This window comes from Anarrhichthys ocellatus, unplaced genomic scaffold (genome assembly GCF_004355925.1).
Source record: "Anarrhichthys ocellatus isolate YVR2014 unplaced genomic scaffold, GSC_Weel_1.0 scaffold28, whole genome shotgun sequence".
Classification (NCBI taxonomy): Eukaryota; Metazoa; Chordata; class Actinopteri; order Perciformes; family Anarhichadidae; genus Anarrhichthys; species Anarrhichthys ocellatus.
Window position 1 is genome coordinate 1,570,573 of NW_022280058.1, and position 21,565 is coordinate 1,592,137.

A 21,565-nucleotide genomic window follows, 5' to 3' on the forward strand; every position below is an offset into this window, starting at 1 on the left:
ACCTTGCTAAGCCTGTAGATCTATTATGTACAACTTCTGAAAAAAAACAAGTTTACCAACCTTTCTATATGCCAGCATGGTGCCAAAAAAAGGGACTGGTTTGGGACCAGGAACGCCCAATTTCTTAAATGTTCCAAATGTCCAGCAGGAATACCTGTAAAACAAAACAAAACAAAAAAACAGAAAGAAGAGAAGAGATTTTTATCACACAGACAAACACAAATAAACACGGTACAAATACCTGTTACAAGTATTCTTAAACACTTACACAAAGATCAATGTGATGAGAGCCACCAGAAGGGTCCAGGTCTCAGCGGAGAAAAAGAGGGAGAAGCCCATCTCTGCAGGTTTTCTCTTCTTTCAATGGTCGCACAAGCTCCACTAACACCTCAAATCACTGACCATCAGTTTTTATCTGCAGCACTTCCCTTGCGTGTGAGTAAGGTGTGTGAGAGTTGAACCAATAGGAAGTCGGCAGTGTCATGTGAATCATTGACAGAAAGAGACCAAGCAGCATTCATAATTATCTGTGACTCTGCAATTTTGGGACCTAAATTATTATATAGCTTGTGTTAAGAAAGATAGGAGGATTACATCCTAAATGAATGTAGATACATGTACTCAGGTGTGTTATTGTCATATTTTTTATTTAAACATATCTATTCACAATGTGTGCTCACACAAAGACATGTCCAGGCACGTCCAGGCACATGTTGACGTCAGAAACTCAAGCAGTATGTGTTGTTGCTGCTGCACAAGAGTGGAAGTGGCTCAAGTTCTTTGCCACACAGTGAAAAGAAGCCACACCTCCTGGACATTCAGTCAGAGCTCAGTGCAAAACTGAGGTCACTCCAACTTGGCCGAGCAAGAGAGAGCAATGGACTATCTTCCTTTCTTCTCAGTTGAAACATGGATTCTACTGATCACATTTATCTGCCTTTTTGTCATGTAAGGTTGATTTCAAAAAATATAATAATAATTTGTACTTAAGGTGATATTACTGCACCAAATCACCCAAGTTTAGGCTTGAATGTGAAGTGTTTGACTGACACTATGTTACTTTAAAAACATGATTTACTGCTTTGCTGTTCTTCACAGATATGGCAACTGGACTCATGGAATATTTGAGAAGTTGGGGATCCCAGGTCCCAAGCCGTACATTTACTGGGGCACAATTGGCAGGAACCACCCAGTATGTAAATCTTTATAAATCCTTTTGTTACATTTAAATGAGTGAATGATTAGTGATGATGAATATGTATTCTCTGTTACAAGGTTTACTACGAGGATGACAACCTAAGTGCTAAGAAGTATGGGAGAGTATGGGGGTGAGTCTATAAAGCTTTTAACAGGGTAGAGCTTACTTATTATTTCATATGTATTTATTTACTTCGAACATGTGACAAATACGTTTAAAAAAAAGAATATGAAATAAAATGAACCGCATAGCAAAATGTCAATTAACAAATTGTCAATAACAAGAAGCATCAGTGAAAAAAAAACAAGCTAGGCTAATGATAGATTATTAAACTGTTAAAAAGCAAAATATAACCAAACCGTTGAATCTACATTGTTGCACAAAGGAAATATTGATATTGAACAGTTTCATTGATGTTGAACGAGTGAATTGTCTGTTTCTACTGAAGCAGTGTTGATCATTAAGTGTGACAGCAGAAGGAAGGAAGGAGCTCCGGTTTGTTTCCTGCATACCACGAGTGAGGCAGCCTTTCTTTATAAAGCCTGCATGCAATTGACTAACAGATTTCATGGGATCATGTTTTAGTTGCGCTTTTTGTAGTCTTTCGTTATAGTTTCGCCATTACAGACCTACGTCAGTGACATTCGCCGTCGCATCATAATTACGTAGCTTAGTGAAAGTGTAGTCGGATTCTCCAAACACCACGTTGTCTTTTCCTAACTCCTCATGAATTCTCCTTCACATCTTTCCTTGACCCCCTCTTTTCCATAGAGGTCAAGGAAAAGTGGTTAGGAATAGACGTTAGGAGGTCATTTTTTGGACTTTTCGACCGCGGCCTAGATATAAGAACTGAGCCACGAGCTCCCAATTATCATGTAGTTTTTTTGACAGCTTTTGAGTGTTGAACCTCTCACTTGGTTGCTTACGTAAGCACTGTTATTAATGGCAGCAAATGCTATCTCCTGCTGCAATGACAAGAGTTTTACACTGAATTCCAATATGTAAATATGTGTTTGTGTACTTGTCCAGACTGTATGAGTTCAGGAGGCCCATGCTGGTTGTGATGGAGCCTGACATGCTGAAAACCATCCTGGTGAAGGAGTGCTTCACTTACTTTACCAACCGGAGAGTGAGAAGAACTCACAGGATTAACAATGAATAGTAAAAGAAGACTCTTCAAAGTAGTACAAGTTGTGAGGATGGGTTTTTAAAATGGGAAGACAAGTATTGGTAAGTCCTCGATTAGAAGTTCTGAAATAAATGGCGACTGGCAGTAAATAATAAATGTCACTCTTGGATTTGCCTGCCAACAGTCCAGCAGAGTGCCATCAGTTTTTCAATTATTTCTTACTTAATAAGAATAGTATCATTCTCTCAATACTGTCCGACTCCCGTACCCGGTCTGTGGCCTTCAGTGCCAATAACTGCCAATTCATTCCTATTGAAAATGTAAATCCTTAAAAGTCTTCATAACTAGCATTACCGCCTCCGTCAACCAATCCATGTCTGTCCAAAATTTCATCACTTAATCATCTTATCCTATTAGACATTTGTGTGAAATTGTCAGAAATAGAAAATTAATTCTCGAGTTAAAAACGTTTGTTATTTTAAAAAAAAGAAATGTCCACCAAAATTTGATCAGGGACTACAGATGAAAAATAACCTCTTGGCTAATGCTTGGCTTGGTGATGTTTTATTAATGTGCACTGTCCCTACCAAATAAACCAATAAATAAATCAGTTCAAACTCCAGTTCAGGTGGACGTTTGTGCCAAAATTTGAAAAAATCCCTTCCAGGCATTCCTAAGGTATTGCATTCAGGACAATACTGGAAATCGGGAAATGGACGTCTGGATGGTAGGACAACCCGCAAACATAATGCTGCCGGCGGGGAGGTGTAAAAAGGGTTGATTTCCCAAAGCAGCAAGAAATAAAGGAACATCACTTAGTGCAATAGTGTGGCTCATTCAAGCATTTTGAACAGTCTTTGCACAACAATTAAGCACTATGGCACAGAGGAATGAATGATATATGAGGCTGTGGCTACACAGACAATACTGAGTTTTGTCAAGGGTACTACTATGAACAGCTTTTCCACAAATAAGTACAATTAATAACCCACAAAAACATGTGTACTTTGCCCCTTTAGAATTTACGTCTGAATGGGGAACTATATGACTCAGTGTCTACAGCCGAGGATGATCAATGGAGACGGATTCGTAACATCCTCACATCCTTCTTCACCTCTCGCCGTATAAAAGAGGTAAAAGTTGACAATTTTCTTAACTTCAACTCATATTTGGATAAATTCTTGGTTAAATCTTCACCTTTTATGTACTTCTGCAAATTTTGCATTTCCTTTGTCTAAGATGTTTAGCATCATGAAACATCATTCCAGCAAACTGACAGCCAGCCTGCAGTCCAAGGCGCACAATAATGAAGTTATTACTGTAAAAGAGTGAGTAATACCATATGAATGGTTAATAACTGATCATTGTTTTTTTTGCAACCTGCAGCTTTTTAATGACAGAACACTACCCATCATGGCCACATGAAAACCATGTGTAAATTACTTTCAGAGGCATTGGGAGGCGGATTTCGTTACCTTTGGATGGAGCCAGGCTAGCTGTATCCCTTTGTTTTCAGTCTTTGTGCTAAGCTAAGCTAACTGTAGCTTCATATTTACAATACAGACATAAATGAGTGGTATCAATCTTCTCTGCCAGAAAGCAAATATGTTGGTTTCCAAAAATGTTGAACTATTCCGTTAACAAATTAAAACACAAAGAAGCATTTGTCATCTAATTTGAAATATTTGACTGAAGATCTATCGTGCCAACTGTCGTTTCAAAACTTCCCTATCCGAAGCGAAGTTAGATCACAGTTGACAAAACTGAGAAGTTCATTATTTTAATGCCTTTCATCATATTTTTGTATATTCCAGTGTGTGTTGTTATTTCAGCTTTCTATTAGTGGCAGACTAGCATTAAGATTAGACAAACCTTCATTGCCCTATAATATGAAACGTGTAGAGTCTGGAAATGGATGTTAAGATTAAAAGTTCTGTTTTAAAGTAATAACGTGTGATTAATGGTCAACTATTCTGAGCCAGACCCTAATCATCTAGTCCCCACTATCGAGGCAAATATGCTCTAAATCTGATATAGTATGAACAATACTATTTGAAGCACTAGACAGCGTGTAGTATCTTCATTAACAAAAGTACATAATCCTTTGTGCGCTACCATTTCCTCTACTTTGATTAAGAAATTATTTTTGTAAACATGACGTCACTGCATTGTCTGTAACTACGCAAACATGATAGCATCTGGTTGAAACTGATCGATGGTTCATGTAATGTTTGTTTTCCAGCTTCTTTGGAGCTTACAGTATGGATGTGATGACGAGCTGTGCATTCAGTGTGGATGTGGACTCAATCAACAACCCCTCAAGTCCCCTCATCATCCATGCTTCCAAGTTGTTCAGACTCCCCATATCTGTCATCCTTCTCCAAGGTACATCACTGCTTTTCCATGACTTTTCTTTATATTGATGTAAAACAGCTTTGTTTAGTGACTAAAATCACAATTGTTAACACCTGCTTTCTTCTCAGGGTTTTTCCCTGTACTTCTTCCTCTCTTGGACCTGCTGGGTGTGTCCTTGTTCTCCAAGACCTCTACTGCTTTCTTTAAAACGCTTCTGGAGAAGATCAGAGCCGAGCGCAATGGGAGCTCAGACAAGGTCTGCACAACATACAAGGGTGACTAAGGGTGGGCAATATGGATCAAATCTTCTATTGCAGTATGTCTAATCTCATGTCACGATAGAGTTCTATTGAATATCACAATAATTAAACTTTTTCCAGAAGTTCAGTAACAGATGACAAAACAGTCTCACCTCAAGATCCATATTATAGCGGTTGTGGAGCTTTTAACCATAATAAATAACATAAGAATAACAAGATGGGCATGATTTCGGTTTACAATTCCAGTGTAACAAACACAAAAATCCTGTGAATCCAAATATTCCCAAAAGTCCAATGCTCATACATTTGCAACATGGAGCCAAATCTCTGTCGACTCACGGTGCACAGTATGTTGTCACACTGCACATCCGTACTCACAAATACACATGATGACAACATGCATACTAATTATCTGACCCTTTTCCAGAATTTGGGAGATATCCTTCAACATATGATCAACTCTCAGACTGCTAATGCTCCCAGTAAAGAAAAGCAGAATAAGGGTAATTACTCAGTGGCGTCACACACGTACAGAAGCACAAATGTACACCCACATGTGTTCACACCAAAGGTTTTGACGCTTCCTTTCATTTCCCTCACTGTTCATACATCTCGCCTGTCCTGACAGGTCTTACTGACCATGAGATCTTATCCCAAGCCACAATGTTTGTGTTTACTGGTTACGAGACGAGTGCCACCACTCTCGTTTTCTTGGCCTATAATTTGGCAAGAAATCCGGAAGTCATGAAACGCCTGCAAGAGGAGATAGACTCTACTTTCCCTAATAAGGTAAACCAGAAGTTTATGGTACGGAAGTCATTCTCTGCATTTCATTTCGTTGATGAAACTACAGTATTTAAAATCTGATCTGTGTTTAATCAAACCGTGATTTGTAACTCTATAGGGTGCAGTCCAATATGAAGATCTGATGCAGATGGAGTACCTAGACAGTGTTGTCAATGAGAGTCTGAGGTAATGAGCAGTTTATTGTGCTAGTTGGTGCTAACATGCTAACAATGAAGACATGCACATACTAATGTTTAGCAGGCAATGTTCACCACATATTTTAGCGTGTTAGCATGCTAATTATATATTTGCTAATTATCACTAACGTTTAACAATAGCTGAGGTTGATGGGAATGCCATGAGTTTAGCAGATGTTTGATCAAAAACCAAAGTACTGAACAAAACAAAAAATTTGACCTGATAATAGCTTTAAAAGAAAAGTCATGGGATCACCAAAATGATTAGAATTCATCCTCAGGGCGACATTAATGTCTTCACCAAATTCCATGACAATCCATCTAATATTTGTCAAGGTATTGTAGTCTGGACCAGAACAATGCCATGCCTAGAATCATGCCAGTCAGAGTTGCAAAAAACAACAACAAGGGCTCAAGAATTACCCAGTCATTGAAACTATTGCAACATTCACAAATACTAGGGCAACGAAAACAGTGTTTCAAGAATACACAATTGGGTACAAGTTGAAGTATTGAATATTTACTCTGATAAAGACATGCAGTATTGTTTTGTCGATAGGCTCTACCCTCCAGCTGGACGTATCGACCGAGTTGCAAAAGAAACGGTCAAGATCAGTGGAATCACAATCCCAAAGGACATGATGGTTATGATTCCAGTCTACGCTCTTCACCGCGACCCTGAGCTGTGGCCAGAGCCAGAGGAGTTCAAACCTGACAGGTTACTACCACAGTGTATATGTGTGCTCTGTCAATGTGTGGATATGTGTGTACTGTCAAACTTTACTCAAGGATTAAGATCTAATAACGCACAAATTTACGAGTACAAATTATATCTTTTTTGGTCACCCAAACAGCTTTGAACGTTTCATAATGACTGAATCACTCGTGTCAATGAGCTACAATACATATGGGAATGATTTCTTATTAAAAAAAGTGGTGCATGCATTACTAAAATTAAGTAATTTCATAATTTTGTTAATCTTTTGTAGAGTCCATGAAATAAAATGTGTATAAATAAAATAAATAAATAAAATTACATCTTATTTTCATTGGTGTTTTTCAGGTTTAGTACGCAGAACAAGCAGAGCATCAACCCGTACACTTACCTGCCATTTGGGTACGGGCCAAGGAACTGTTTGGGGATGCGATTTGCTCTGGTGTTGGTTAAACTGGCCTTGGTGGAAGTTTTGCAGAACTACAGCTTCTCCGTCTGCGGAGAGACAGAGGTGATTATATTTAAATACACTCTTAGGTAGACATCTCCATGGTTGTTTTTACACAAGACACTTGACAAGCTAGATTTGTCATAAGAGAGATCACAAGTTTTGATTTAGTGAATTTGTCCATTCCACAGATCCCTTTGACGATGGATCCTAAAAGCCTTGTTGGACCCCTAAATCCAATCAAACTAAAGGTGGGGACACGTTCAATCACCTCAGGAAATGAGGACAAGTCCAACTAGGATGTACCCGGAGAGAGATGTTTCTCAAGGCTGAATTATCCTCAAAATGTATAATTTGAGTAACTGAAAATGCTAGTTAAAGTTTATTACTATAACTTTTCAATCTGTAGCAGAAGTTTGTAATCTGACCTGAATCCAAACAGACACAGTGATAGTCAATCATGTTGAGTTTTGAACAAGAACACGACGGGGATTTATACAGTATGTGCATCGGACGGTTTTGAATATCTAAACACCAATGAATAATGTATTGGGTAATGATGCAAATATGTTGCCTTCCAAATTTGTTGAAGATTATAAGAAATGATGATGAGATTAGATGAAAAAGATTTTTATAAACTGTCAAAATTGCGGGAAATTGCAGATGTCAAGACGACACGAGGACATGAATGAATGTTTTGTGTTATATCTAAATTATCAAAGTGATTGTATCATAGTTATATGGAGCATAATCAGTAAACTGTGACATTGTTTAATAAATACCATAAAGGACACCCCATGAGTGCATGGAAACAAGTAGAGACCAGCCAACCAACCCCGAGGCTAGTCGAGCTGTTGAGTGATACTGCTCATTACTGAGCCACTTGACACAGAGAGGGTAAAAACACGAGTTAAAGAGTAACAGAACAGAATCCAGAGCACACCTATGCTTAATGACCAGAAAGACTCTCAGCTCCTTTAAATCAAGATTGAAGACTTTTGTTTGCTGCTGCCTTTAATTGAACCAGATTCAAGAATATTAATCAATTTCTGCATTTTACTACTACTGTATTTTATGTCTTATACTGCTTTTTAGTGTTTTAATGACTGTTTTTAATGTTTCAATCAATGTTCTTAATTGTTTTTCAATCTCCTTTTCTTTTGCCTTATGTTTTGATGTTTTTAATGGTTTTATGTGACGCACTTTGAATTGCCTTGATGTTGAAATGTGCTATACAAATAAACTTGCCTTGCCTAATCATGCGATGCCATGGCATCTATAATACTTAGATAAATGATCAGTTTACCACGACTTCAGTCGTCTATGTGATGACTCAGTTGTATGAAGTTGAACTTTGTTTCTTTCATCCTTTCCTCATTAAAGGGTAGTTTTTCCTGGGGGGGAGGTTTGTTCTTCTCTGCAGCGAGGGTTGAAAATGACAATGGGTGATGAATCTTGTACACACTGTAAAGCCCCTTGAATACAATTGACTGCATTACATAATGTTTTCTCTATGATATCAACACCTCCGTGGAACAACGAAAACATTGTTCAACAGTATTTATTACCGGACCCTTGGATTGGAGTACAAAACATATAAAAAAAGATTGAACTTGTGATTGAAAGTTGATACCGACGTTGGTAGACAAAGCTCATTGGGGGAGTTGTCCAAGAGTCTTTAAATGGCCACCTGTCAAGAATAGGTAAGGCATGTTTCACTAGGCCCAATGTGAGGAAGCGATAACACAGCAGTGATAGACTCATATGGCAGATATGCACAAGCATGTGACTCAAAGAAACTTTCACAGCATTACTGCAGTCACTCAGGAGAAACTACAAGACAACTTAAATATATTTTTCCTTCCATTAGCACTCATAAAGGGTTGCTATGCCTCAGTAATGTTTTCTATTGTATTATAAAACATATCAACATGGCTCTTTGACAAAAAATGTTTCTTTTCATAGATCATGAACCATGATTCACAGTATGTGTATTATTTTTTTAATAAATGCAAAATAAAATCCATTCACTTTACTTTTTGAAACAGTCTTAGCGGATCAACAACAGCAAACCATATTTGGTCACACAGAGATTTAATCACACCGATGGCACATTTGGTCATTGCACATATGGACCCAGTATCAGCTTTGAGATCGTCATGGTATTCAAATTTATCCCAGCAGCTTTACAAAAACCTGCAAAGTGAAAAGTAAACAAAAAGCAGGTACAAATTGTCTTCATAATAGATCCGTTTAATGTTTCAGAGAAGTGTTGAGAGAGAGGCTTGAGGAGAAGTCCCTGTGAGCAGGTGTCAAAGATAAAACGAGGCACGGAAATCTCTTTCCCAGCTCTTATCTATTTGCTCCTTTCTCCTACTTTCTTCTTTCCTCTGTCCTTTCCCTCCTCTCTCCTCTCTCCTCTTAGATGGTGCTTTCACTGCGTCACGATCCCTGGGTTGGAAGTGAGTCACTTTGGCTCTCTTCACGTGTCCAAAGCCCAGGCCTGTCTGGTCTCTCTTCAGCACAGTTGGCACTGGCTGTTGAGGCCCCTCTCCCTCTGGCCCCAGCCCTGAACCCGGTTTCCAGCCACAACGAACCATCATCTTGTAGCTGTTGCTGGACGGGGGGAGGCAGTAGTAGGGGGTGGGCGGAGCCCGCCGCAGACTGAACTGATGGAGAGTGGAGGACACATGTGATGACAGGCTGCTGCTGTACTCGTTACGACACACAGCACACCACTGAGCCGGGGGGGGCACTGGGGACAACCAGAAGAAGAGACGACGTCAGCGAGAGGAGAAATATTAAAGGAACAGATTCAGTTTTAAAGTCTGTCTGAAAACAATCGTGAAGTGCCCACATGTGCAGAAGTTAACACAGTATTTGTTTACTGCAAGATGATGTCAGTGATGTTGTTCTGTGTAAACAGTTATACTGAAGTTAAGCTACTATGACGCTTCAGCAGTTTGAGTCTTTAGTCTGAAATTCCCTCTTTGTTATTTGCTGGACAGTAGTTCCTGCTGTGATAGAAGGACAGTAACAAGAAAAGGGAAATTTGTACAAAAACGGTTGTAACTTTTGAAGATATCTACTAAATTTGTCTAATTTAGCTTTCGAATCAATTTTTTATATACTCAAAGTGAACGGTATGCGTACAAAATACGGCAGATGTTCCAGTGAGCTGTTGATGAACATATCTCCCACAATGCAATGCACAAAGGACATGGAAGAGCTGCTCACAGCTGGAAAGTTTTAAACAAATATTGGGTAGTGGTGAAACCACTATTTATCTCGGTGAAACAGCAAAAAAAAGACTATTAAAACAGTATACTATGAAGATTAGTATGTAGTGTATACTGTGTAGAATTTGTATGCAGTATGCTTTTGGGAAACAGCTTGTGACTGGCATCGCCGGGTGTGACTAATTACACCTCTATCATTCTTATTGCTACATGAAGTCCTGTGGCCATGTTGTTGTTCTCCTCATAGCTCCGCCCACCTGAGTCAACCTGAGCAGAGGTGAAATAACTGCAATACCTGTGTCTTCAATGTTCTTTCACCGGTGATTCATTCTATCAAATGAACTGTTTTGTGAAACCAGTTTCCTTGTTACTCACGCTTCCAGTCAAATATTCAAAAGCTAGGTCAGGTCTTCAACTTTTGTGTGAGCTGATAAGTAGACAGTATTTTTCAACTGTAAAATCTTGGTCACATTTCTTGAATAACCTAATTTAGCTGAACATTATCAAAACTGTTATATCCGCCGATGTATTTTACCCATTTCTTTCTAACTCAAATATCGATGTTTCAGCAGAAATCTGGCTCTTATATGTTGGTTTAATATTTAGTGTATTGCTGTGGTGGACTGTGATGGCTACCCTGCTGGTTTCAAATGAATAGATGAGACGGGGTTTGGCAAGTTTTAACACACAAAGTGGAATTTGGTCAATGTGGTTTGAACCGTATACAACTGAGAGTATGCTAACCTGTAATCAGAGTGTGTGTCTCTCTGTGTACTTCTCCCAAAGCTCTCCAACTCCTCCAAAACCTCATTGTGTCCCGCTGGGGGTAAAAAGAAAAAGATATGAACGAGTTTAACTTCCACGTACAAACAAACAAACAAAAAGACATTTTGAGTTTTCAAAAAAAGATTTGCATACCTTCCAGCGCCAGGTCTTTGGCATCCCTGCCCCGTGTATCCACCACTCCGACCCAGGCTGCTCCGCGTCGCAGCAGCAGCCTCACTGCAGCTCTCTGGCCGGACCAGCTTGCACACATCACCGCCGTCCAGAAGTAAGTATCCTGGAAGAGGAAGAGAAACAATCAGGACTTGAGACAAATAAAATATTTCAAAAAATGAAAACACATTGAGCTGTAAGTATTGTACCTGGACGTTGATGTCAACCCCTTTTGAGAGAAGGTCTTTGAGGGCAGAGATGTCCCCTTCGTGGGCACAACGCAGCAACCTGAGCCCCAGGAGCTCCATGGTGCTTTCTGAGATGCTTGCCTGTCTTCTTGGGACCGTTTCACCACTAATCCCACTTTGACCGACATGTTCTGTTTGACCCTGCTGCATCTCTGCAGCACTGACTCGCCTCCTCGCTCTTCTACTGGACTCTCTGATCCTCTGTTTAGGCTGATGCTCTCTGCCACAATCTTTCCTGCTGATTGCACTTCTCCTTGATACATCTTGCCCTTTACCATCTTTCATTAAATTCTCATAGAACTGCCTGACTTCTTCCCCATTAAGTGCACTGCTCGTGTTAGAGCTCGATAGTTCGGTTGTTTCGAAGCTGAAAATATCCTGCCCGCTGGCAGGAGTAAAGCCTAAAGCAGCCATGAAGAGTGGTGTAGCTTGAGCAAGTTGGAAGCTTTACCAGTTCACTATTACTTCAATGAAAGTCAGTCAGAATAATAGTCTCTAGCTACAATGCTCTAGCTATGGTAGCAAACTGTCGGACTGACAGTAACGTTATTACAGTAAACTATGTAACGTTAGTAAGCTAGTAGCTAGTTTGCTTATTTTAAACATTGTTCCACACATTAAATTGACCAAAATACAGTTTGCAGTGAGTCAATGGATCTCTCAGAATAATACAACGGTTAACATCTAGCTACCTTTGTAGCCGTAAAAAAATAAGTTAACGTTAGTTAGCATACGTGTGAGCTAACATGGTTAGCGAGCTTAAGCCTAGCATTAGCATTCGCTTTAAGACACATACAAACATGCTAATTCAAGATGCGCGAGGGCTCTTTATTCAGTAACATTACCCAACATTACGTCGCTTTAAAAACGTTATCCAGTTCACGTCAGTAGTATAGAACTGACTAATTTCTATACTATTACGAATCTACTTCTCTTCAAGCTAACGTTAACCTAGCCTGTTATCCCTCTTTCTTCTTCTCTTTGTAAACAGAGCATCGTATGTAACGTTAGCCACATGACTAACAATGAGTACTGCCACCTACCGGACAGGAGTAAAAGTGCAGTACTTGTTATAAAGAATACCCCTAAGGTTAAAATATAACTATGTTATGAGCAGTGCTCGTGGTAGAATAAGTATTCTTAAATTCTTAAAAAGTAGGAATAACACTGTGTAGAGTACTACCATAGACTGCAGAGTACCACATTAGACAAAGACCGAGCTTTGCTTTCCAAGTCTTACTTAAGTGAAAGACTAAGTATTATCTGATAAATGTACTTTAAGTATGACAAGTTGTACTACACCACCTGCCAATGTTAAATTTGTATTATATTATTGGGTTATTATTACTAATATATTTCATGTACGCTACATTTTAGTGTCCCATCTGGTCACGGTGGAACTAATTGTAGCTTCTTTATATACTGTTTGGTAGTTTAATCCATATTAATACATCATATTTAACATGATTATCTTATGTTTTCTATTTAAAATGTCAAAGTAACTGGTAACTACAGCTGTCAAATAAATATAGTGGAGTACAATATTAACCTCTGAAATGTAGTAAAGAAGTAGAAGTTTATAGTTACTTCTTCCACCACCTGTTACTGTTAATCAGGTATCCCAGTAAGTCATGACGCAGTGACAGTGAGCCAGCATACACACTACCAGGACCCTGTGTCTCATACTAATGTGTCTAAGACACATTGTTAATACATATTACAGATTATATTATCCATATTATATCATCCAGTCCTATTTCAGATGTTTCACTGATACAAGTCAGAACAGACTAGATACATACACAGGTCCAATTTGACCTTTAACTTGATTCTCACATATAATCTTATACAATAGTGTCTTTTTTTCCCTTTTTTAAATTCCAGCATGATTCTTGATTTAAATTTGTACCCATTTCATGTCGTTTTAGTATCATTTACTGTATATCTTACACGTTGTATTATTTGCAGTTTGGTTGTTTCACACAAAAATAGTAATTGAATTATTTTATAAACTAGTACTTTAATGAAGTAGTAGTGTAATGCAGAGGTCTTCAATAGGGGGGCCGCGAAATTTTTGGTTGATTAGACAATTCAATTTTTTTATTTTTTTTCCAAACATGAATGTGTCCATTATTTTTATAGTTCAGTATTGTATGCAAGATAACAGGTATCTTTATGCATGGCAGTGGCACTAATAGGCCATCACTCATTTTCATTTCCACATTTATGTTTAAAATGAAAACGTAAAATAATCTTGTTCTTTCCAAAGATTATTATAATATACTGTATATATACTTTATGTTTTTTACATTTGGTATTTCTAGTTTTAGATCAATTAAATGCCCAGAAATTCTTCAATGAGGGCAAAAATATTCTTACATTTCGGGAGAGATAACTTAAAAACAGATCTCATGGCTGCAAAATATTTATCTGCATGTTGGAACCGAGGGGAAAACCTGCGAGACCACTTTATTTATCTCTTCTCTTTTGTTTACCTTTTTCAAATACCATTCATAAACCTCCTTACATGTGCAAGCAGGGTGAATAATTGTTTTATTCTTATGGCACTTTTCTAAACACAGTTACAAAGCACCTGGATACAGAGATGGCTAAATAAAAAAAAAATTCAAAAAATGAACCAAAACAAACATACGACAACATACTGTGGCAGGGGAGCACAGTACAAAAGCACTGAAACTAAACCTCTGACGTCTTTTAGTGTCATTTGAGTGACCGTGATTGAGTCCAGTTTCTAGCCCCAGATTTGGGCAAACAAGTTGAACAAAAAAGCTCTGGAGGTCAAAGAACTATTGGCATGCCGGTCACTAGTGTGTGTTTGTTGGTAAAACGAGGTGCTTGCTGTGTGAAGAGGGCGCGTCAGGCACAGGGGTAAGAGGGAGGAGCTACAAGGACTAAACCCTCATGCAGAGCTTTTGTATGAAGTGCTAATGTTGTGATATAGAACAAAGTCCAGGTGTGAAGCTGGCAGAAAACAGCACAGAAGCTACAAACTGTTGGGATGGTGAAACAAAAGTAAAGGCTTGTAGTAGCACGAAAAAAAAAAAAAATCTGTGGTTTTGCACGTTTTTGCTTGCTGCACTGAGAAGGTGGCTATTATACAGCGGGTGTGGAGTCTTAGATATCAGACCACCCTTAAAAGCACAATCCATGATCCAAATGTAAATGTGTTTTTGCAAAAAGCAGTAAAACAAGCTGTTGAATAATAGCTGCAACCCGTGTTGCATAATAACAATAAACTATCCTTGAAACCATTGAATTCATACTGAACAAAGGCTTTTGTAGAAATACGTGTTAATATTCCTTAGAAGAAGTGAAAAGTAATAGGAGTAAATAGACCTTGAAGCACTTGTAATGCTTCGTCTTTGTTGATACTTGAAACTGTCAGTGAGGTGTTGATTTCACAGAAATGCATGCTTTCTCTAAAAGGAAAGTTTTCTGTTTTTATTTATTTTTAAATGTAGAGCACTTTGAGCTACATAGTCTGTATGAAATGTGCGATATAAATAAGGATTATTATTGATTGACCACTGGTCGATAATTTAAAGCCGTGTTTTGAATTCTATTCTATTCTACAACGGATAACATCGATGTTCTTCTTTAATTTACCAAAAAAACAACCACACAACCTAATCATTTCACATTTTAGTGTTCGTGGTAGCCTAAATCTGCCTACTACAGCTTATTTTGGTTTCTTATTCTTGATCAAATAATGTGAATAATCAGAGTCCGATTCTATTCCGACTGCTACCAGCGCCTACAAATATGCAAAACCACCGCCGCCATCATCCAAATGCAACAAGTTCCTAGGAGTTCACGGTCTCTACAGCATCTAACTAGTGGTATTTAGTGATGTGTCTGTTTCTGTCTCCGGTCTGTGTAAAGGTCTGTCCACAGCGGGGGCAGGAGTACGGCCTCTCCCCCGTGTGTATCCTCATGTGAACGTTCAGTTTGTCTTTGCTTATAAAGCGCTTGTTGCAGCAGGAGCACGCGTACGGTTTATCGCCCGTGTGATAGCGCTGGTGCATCTTCAGCTCCGTCATGCGACCGTAAGTCCTGCCGCACTCGGGACACTCGTAGCTGGGCCGCACCTCCATGTGCTGCCTGCTGTGCAGCCGCAGCCCGCTGGATGACCTGAAGCTCTTGCTGCACTGCAGACACTGGAAGGGCTTCTCTCCCGTGTGGATGTGGACGTGCAACTTGAGGCTGGCGGCCGACGGGAAGCCGTTGCCGCAGATGGAGCAGAGATGAGGTCTCTCCCCCGAGTGGATGCCCAGGTGCTTCTCCATCTTGTTCTTGTTGAGGAAAGTCCTGCCGCAGACGGGGCAGTTCATCGGCTGCTCTCCGTCGTGTGAGCTCATGTGGTCTGTCAGCTCAATCAGTGTTGAGAAAGCGGCATCGCACCGAGTGCACGAGTACGGCCTCTCCTTCTTGAATTTCCTGTGTTTGAAGCGGTGCTGCTCGAGCTCCTCCTTCTCCTCAAAGGTCTCGATACAACAGGTGCACTGGAACGGCCGTTCCTCCGTATGAGTCCGCAGGTGATACTTCAAAGCCGTTAACTGCAGAAAGACGGCGTCACAGTGCGGACACCTCGATTCCCGTCTGTCGTGGACCATTACGTGCCTCTTGTAGTGAGACAGCTTGACGAAGCGTTTGCGGCACAAAGAACAGTAATACTGCTGATTTTGGTGGCCTTGCTCGTGCTTCTTCAGAGCGTACTCCACCTTAAACTTCTTCCCACAGGTGTTGCAGGCGTAAGACTTTTCATGAACCCCCATGTGCGTCTCCAGACCTTCTGGACTACTGAAGGTTTCGTTACACTTTGGACAAGTCCCATTGTTTTCTTTCACATGGATCTCCAAGTGTTTGTTGAGGTCTTCTGGGAAGGCAAAATTCTTCTGACAATCGGGGCACGTGTAAGCCTCCCCGTTTGTTGCTTTGCGATGGGTCACTATGTGCCTTTTCAGGTGATACATTCGACCAAATACTTTGCCGCAGTCGCTGCAGATGAGGCTCCGAGGGCTGGACTGGACTTTCTTGTGTAATTTGAGATGACTCACAAGTGCAGCCTTCTCCTTGAACTGTTTGTCGCACGCGAGACACGTCAGACCTTCAACTGCATGAGTCTTCTTGTGCGCTTTCAGCTCCAGCCAGCTCCCTAAACTTTTCCCGCATTTTTCGCAGATGTACTGGCCCAAGCCGTGCTGCTTCCTCAGGTGCCGGGTCATGTGGTAGGACTGGCTGAAGGTCATAGCGCACACCGGGCAGCTGAACGGTTTCTCCTTCGTGTGCGTCCTCATGTGTCTGGCGAGTTTGTTCGGCCCTCTGAAGCGCCTGCCGACGCAGATGTGACAGAAATGGCCTTTTGTTTTGGCAACTTTTTCTTTCAGACTGTCTTCATCTTGAGATTTACCTCCATCGGTGTCCTTCTCTTCCATCTTAACATTAACTTTAGATTCTTTATCTTGAGAATCCCCATTATCATCCCCGCTATCGTCGTAATTATCAGTGTTACGTGAATCGACTATTTCTTTGCTTTTCGCTTGGTCACTTTGCTGAGAACTCGGTCCCTCTGCCTGGGTCGAGCGGTCTTCGCTATGTGACATGACGTGACTAGAGAACGCATCGTTGTCAGTGAATTTTTCGTGACAGTCGGTACAGGACAGAACTCGTGACGCGTGCGCCCTCTTGTGACTTTGCAGCCCCGCAAAGCTCTCCAAACTTTTCCCACACGTGGGGCAGACATACTGGCCCGCGCCGTGCTTCTTCCTCATGTGCCGGGTCATGTGGTAGGACTGGCTGAATGTCATGACGCACACGGGGCAGCGGAACGGTTTCTCCTTCGTGTGCATCCTCATGTGCCTGGCGAGCTTGTTTGCGTCCCGGAAGCGCGTGTCAATACAGATAGGACAGTAGGGGCCTTTGAGTTTAGGCGGGTAAAAGTCCTCATCTTCATCATCATCATCATCATCTTCTTCTTCTTCTTCATCATCATCGACACATTCACTAGCATTGTCGCAGGCTTCCTCCTCCATCCTCTGTGATGACGACGACAAGGCTCCATTATTTTCAGTACCTGCTTTATCGCAGGCTTCATCGTCACTCTTAGACACATCATCATTTTCACAATAATGTAGCTTATTGTTGCTGTAATTGTCTTTGTATCTCGATGATCTTGTCGGGGTTTTAGTCCAGCGTGGTTTTGCGGGGGTTTTCGGCTTTCCCTCCCCGCGCCGAGGCCGCCCTCTTTTGCGTTTTATTTGAACAGGAGAGTCTAAATCGTCCCCGATGTCCACACTGACCTCGTGAAAACCAAACAGTTCGGGTTCATTTAAAGCAAATTCAACCTCTTTAGCAATGACCAATGCCTTGTCCAAGGTCAGAGTTTCCCTCTCCAACAGCAGCCTCTCTCGGAGTTGTGGGCAGTTTGTTTTCTCAATCAGCTGATCCAGAATAAGCTCGTCTTGTAAGTCTCCATAGCTGCAAGGCCGCAGCAGTTCTTCCAGCGCGGACACAAAAACATCTACGGTCTCTCCGGGCATCTGAGCCCTCTGATGGAACTGAAGGCGGCGCACCTGAGAGCTGTGATCGGAGCAGAAGTAAACCGTCAGCGAGGAGATGGCTGCCGCATAGGTGGTTTCACTCGGGATCAGTGTTGTGAAGATACGCTGGCCCTCTAGGCCAAGGCAGTTCTGTAAGAGCACACGCCTACTGGAGTCCACGAGCTTGTTCTCACCGAGCGCCTCAACGTAGTGTTCGAAAGCTTTACGCCACTTATGCCAAAACATCGTCGGCTCACCGGGGACCGGTAAGAAAGGTGGAGGTGGGGAGAGGATTATCAGCAGCGGCTCTGGCAGAGGGTCTGAGGAGAAGTCCTGTTTTGTCACCTCCGCATCTACCTCGACAGTCACTTCACCCATTGTTAGTGTTTGGTGTTCGGTTTGTTTTCACTGAGGTTAGTTCTTCTTTGAATTAAGATGAAACCCTCTTTGTTCTGTGTTCAGGCTCCTGACGTTTCATCCCACTCAGGAGACCTGTGAAAGAAACAAACACAAGTTAGTTTCAGGTTCGGTTTATTCAGTACAGCTAGCTAAAACTAATGCAGTCTAACACAACGGTGAGGCTGTAGATCCACATTCATGAAGGTTATGACGTTTCTATTCATTTGTCCACCCCATTCATATTGAAATATGGGAATTCCTCCTTAGTTTCTTTCATTTGGGTTAATAAATGTTAAACAGTCTAATATTCCATGAGACTGAGACAAGTATTTAGGGTTTCATGGATCTTTTGTTGTCATTATGCAACACAGGGAGGCACAAGCCTATTCGTAACACAACAAACACATGACAAACAAACACAGTAGTACGTTCCTGTAGTGCATTTTCTGAATTTACATATTAACAATTCTCTTGGCAGATAATATTACATTACAAATTCAACATGAGGAAAATATTGTCCATCAACTTTGACTGTGTTTGAGCAACAAGCGTCATGATGTAAACACAGAGTGCAGCTTGATCCAGGATGAGCGATGAGTTTATTTGTTCTGTGACCGGGCATAAGACAGCCAGCAGTAGGCTGGGTAGTGCAGTAGCTTTAGGTCCTATAGCTGGGCTAGCTTAGCTTCCATCTCGGCTCTCCTCCCTGAGGCAGTTTGGTGGCGTTCGGTCCAGCAGGTCCGTCTGGTTGGTCGGCCGTGGGCAGGTGATCGTCTCACAGTCTGCTGCTCTTAATCCCCACTCTTCCTTTTCAGATGTTGATGAAAATATTCTGTCATCTGGCATAAGTGATAAACACGAAAAAAGAAAAGAAAAAAAAAAAAAAAAAAAAAAAAAAGTAGCAAAGCTTCACGGGAGCTACCGGCCACAGCTCTCAGCTAAAAAGTTATGCAGATTCTAGTTTGTACGATTTCTATAGAAAGCAAAGCGACACGTAAAGTACACGATGGACAGACCTATACCTCTACACCACTACAGTAGAAATATTATACCTCACGTCACACATATCTTAAGAATTTTACTTACCTTCCAAATTAAGATTTTGCACACAAAGCATATAAAAAACAGAATATAAAATATGATCCATTGTTACAGATCTGGCAGACTAAACTACCAAAGTATATAAAGCGGTTAAAATTGGCTTCATCTTGAACAACGACAACATTAAAGCACCACATATGAATACATCAATGATAATGATCCGGTAATACAATAATATAACACTGGGAGTATCGAGTACTTTTACTTTTGATCTTTAAAGTACATTTTGCTGCGAATACTCCTGTACTTTTACTTGTGAATGCAGGGCTTTTTCTTGTCATGGCATATTTCTTTACTGTGGTATTGTAAATTAAATGAATAATTAGTCTATATCACAGCATCCAAACCTGCATTAAACATCTAACTGGAAACAGCTGCATTCACTGACCTGACGGACTTTTGGAAAGTTAACATTTAGTGTTGTTTGTCAGAGATTAGGACCTCACTCCATGAAGCCACAGTGTCACTGAGGAGAAATACTGAACAGATGCCACTACTCATCTTCAACTAGTGAGACTGGACCCTTTCAAGGGGTTTGTGGGGGCTTCAGGAGGCCCCTGGGCTACTCAGGGAGTACAGATGTTTATTTCACAGCGGGTGTCCCGTGTTTACCAACTAAAATATATAAAAGCTAACATAAACTGCAGTGCGATCACCGTAAACTCCCCTGACTGACGTTACAAGCTGCACACACCCCTGTACATTTCACCACGTCACACGGGACGGTGCCTGGATGTGTTTGGGTGCAGCACACAGCCACCGCAGAAATAAAGGGCATTGAGATGAGTACTGAGCAATAATGGAGGAGGAGACGAAAACTCACCAAACCAAACTGGGTCACAAGTCAGGACGTGTGCAGAGAAGACAGACAGCGGTGTCAACAGCTGCTCCAGCTCAGACCTGCGCAGTGTGCAAAACAGCCGTTGGTGTCTGAAGATACAGCTCACTGCAGCGCCACGGTTTTACATTCGGGATTCATTTTACGATATTTATATTAACACTGTAAAGCAAAGGATGAAGTGGTAAAAATATCCGCCATGCTGAGTCCTTCTTCCGGACACCACAACAGTTCCCCTGGGGGCTGTTTCACCGTCCACAGCGCCCCCTGCTGGCCTGGAGCCGCATGGCGCATGACAGTGGACATCAATATAAATATACCCCAGTACAAGGAAAAGTACATTAGTGTTACCAGCAAAATGTACTCCAAATATCAAAAGTAAAAGCACGTCTGATAGTATTTTATTGATTAACATACAAGCAGCATTTAAATGTTGTAACTGGTCATGGTGGTGCTCGGGTAGTTTATTTTACAGTATAGCATTGCATCATATCTTTATGCTCATTGTTTTAAAACATAAATCTTAATCTACAAAGTAAGAAGTGGCTGGAGTTGTCGTTACTCGAAAGCAGTGCTAAAAGTTCAATATTTGCCTCTGAAATGCAGCGGAGTAAAAGTATAAAAAGCATAGAAGATCTGAAATACTTAAGTAAAGTACAATCAACTCAGCATTCTACTTTTAAGTTCAGTACTCGAGTAAATACTTAGTGCCATGCCACCACTGGTTGTATTACTTCATATTTATTGGGGTTGAATTGGTGGAACAGATCTTTTACTTAAGTAAAGGTAATAATAATACAATATCGAAAATACTTTATGTGTAAAATTAAGGAAAAGTTTTATCAGTTTAAACTATCAAAACACAAAAAAGCAGCAAAGTCTCACAGTTTGCACATTTGCTATTTTTACTGAATACATTTCTTAAAATTGATTATTTATATTCACTTTCACTTGATGACACATGGCAGTTTACAAGGTGAACTGGTGATTGTAGTGAATGCACTTTGCTTCTGCTGAATGATCTCTTACATAATTGTTTAATCATTCAACCACCTGCTGCCGGCAGTATCCGCGAATGCACAACTTTATTCAGAAAAAAGATCACACACTGAGCAGAACATTGAAACACTGATAGATAATAATTATTGACTGAGAA

At 40.6% G+C, this 21,565-nt stretch overlaps 3 protein-coding genes across 4 annotated transcripts; 1 reads left to right on the plus strand and 2 right to left on the minus strand.

Moving 5' to 3' along the window:
• The first annotated feature begins 816 nt into the window (after positions 1-816).
• LOC116392076 (cytochrome P450 3A30) lies at positions 817-8,129 on the plus strand. 2 transcript variants are annotated; one of them, XM_031863223.1, is made up of 14 exons: positions 817-948; positions 1,099-1,192; positions 1,276-1,328; positions 2,228-2,327; positions 3,347-3,460; positions 3,567-3,655; positions 4,570-4,712; positions 4,811-4,938; positions 5,370-5,445; positions 5,571-5,731; positions 5,847-5,914; positions 6,485-6,643; positions 6,989-7,151; positions 7,280-8,129. In XM_031863223.1, the coding sequence occupies exons 1-14, from the start codon at positions 878-880 to the stop codon at positions 7,385-7,387; spliced, it is 1,527 nt and encodes a 508-aa protein (XP_031719083.1). In that variant the 5' UTR covers positions 817-877; the 3' UTR covers positions 7,388-8,129. The 2 variants fall into 2 exon arrangements, with proteins under 2 accessions (XP_031719083.1, XP_031719084.1); XM_031863224.1 differs by lacking the exons at positions 817-948; positions 1,099-1,192; positions 1,276-1,328; positions 2,228-2,327 and adding an exon at positions 2,337-2,428.
• Positions 8,130-8,633: 504 nt separating this feature from the next.
• gpank1 (G patch domain and ankyrin repeats 1) lies at positions 8,634-12,896 on the minus strand. The gene is made up of 4 exons (XM_031863255.1): positions 11,473-12,896; positions 11,246-11,387; positions 11,047-11,147; positions 8,634-9,826 (listed from the first exon to the last, which is right to left on the minus strand). Exons 1-4 carry the CDS (start codon positions 11,923-11,925, stop codon positions 9,401-9,403), a joined length of 1,122 nt encoding a protein of 373 aa, XP_031719115.1. The 5' UTR covers positions 11,926-12,896; the 3' UTR covers positions 8,634-9,400.
• Positions 12,897-13,712: 816 nt separating this feature from the next.
• LOC116392046 (zinc finger protein 585A-like) lies at positions 13,713-20,703 on the minus strand. Its single transcript, XM_031863174.1, has 2 exons — positions 20,395-20,703; positions 13,713-18,563 (listed from the first exon to the last, which is right to left on the minus strand). Exon 2 carries the CDS (start codon positions 18,447-18,449, stop codon positions 15,366-15,368), a length of 3,084 nt encoding a protein of 1,027 aa, XP_031719034.1. The 5' UTR covers positions 18,450-18,563; positions 20,395-20,703; the 3' UTR covers positions 13,713-15,365.
• Positions 20,704-21,565: the final 862 nt, after the last annotated feature.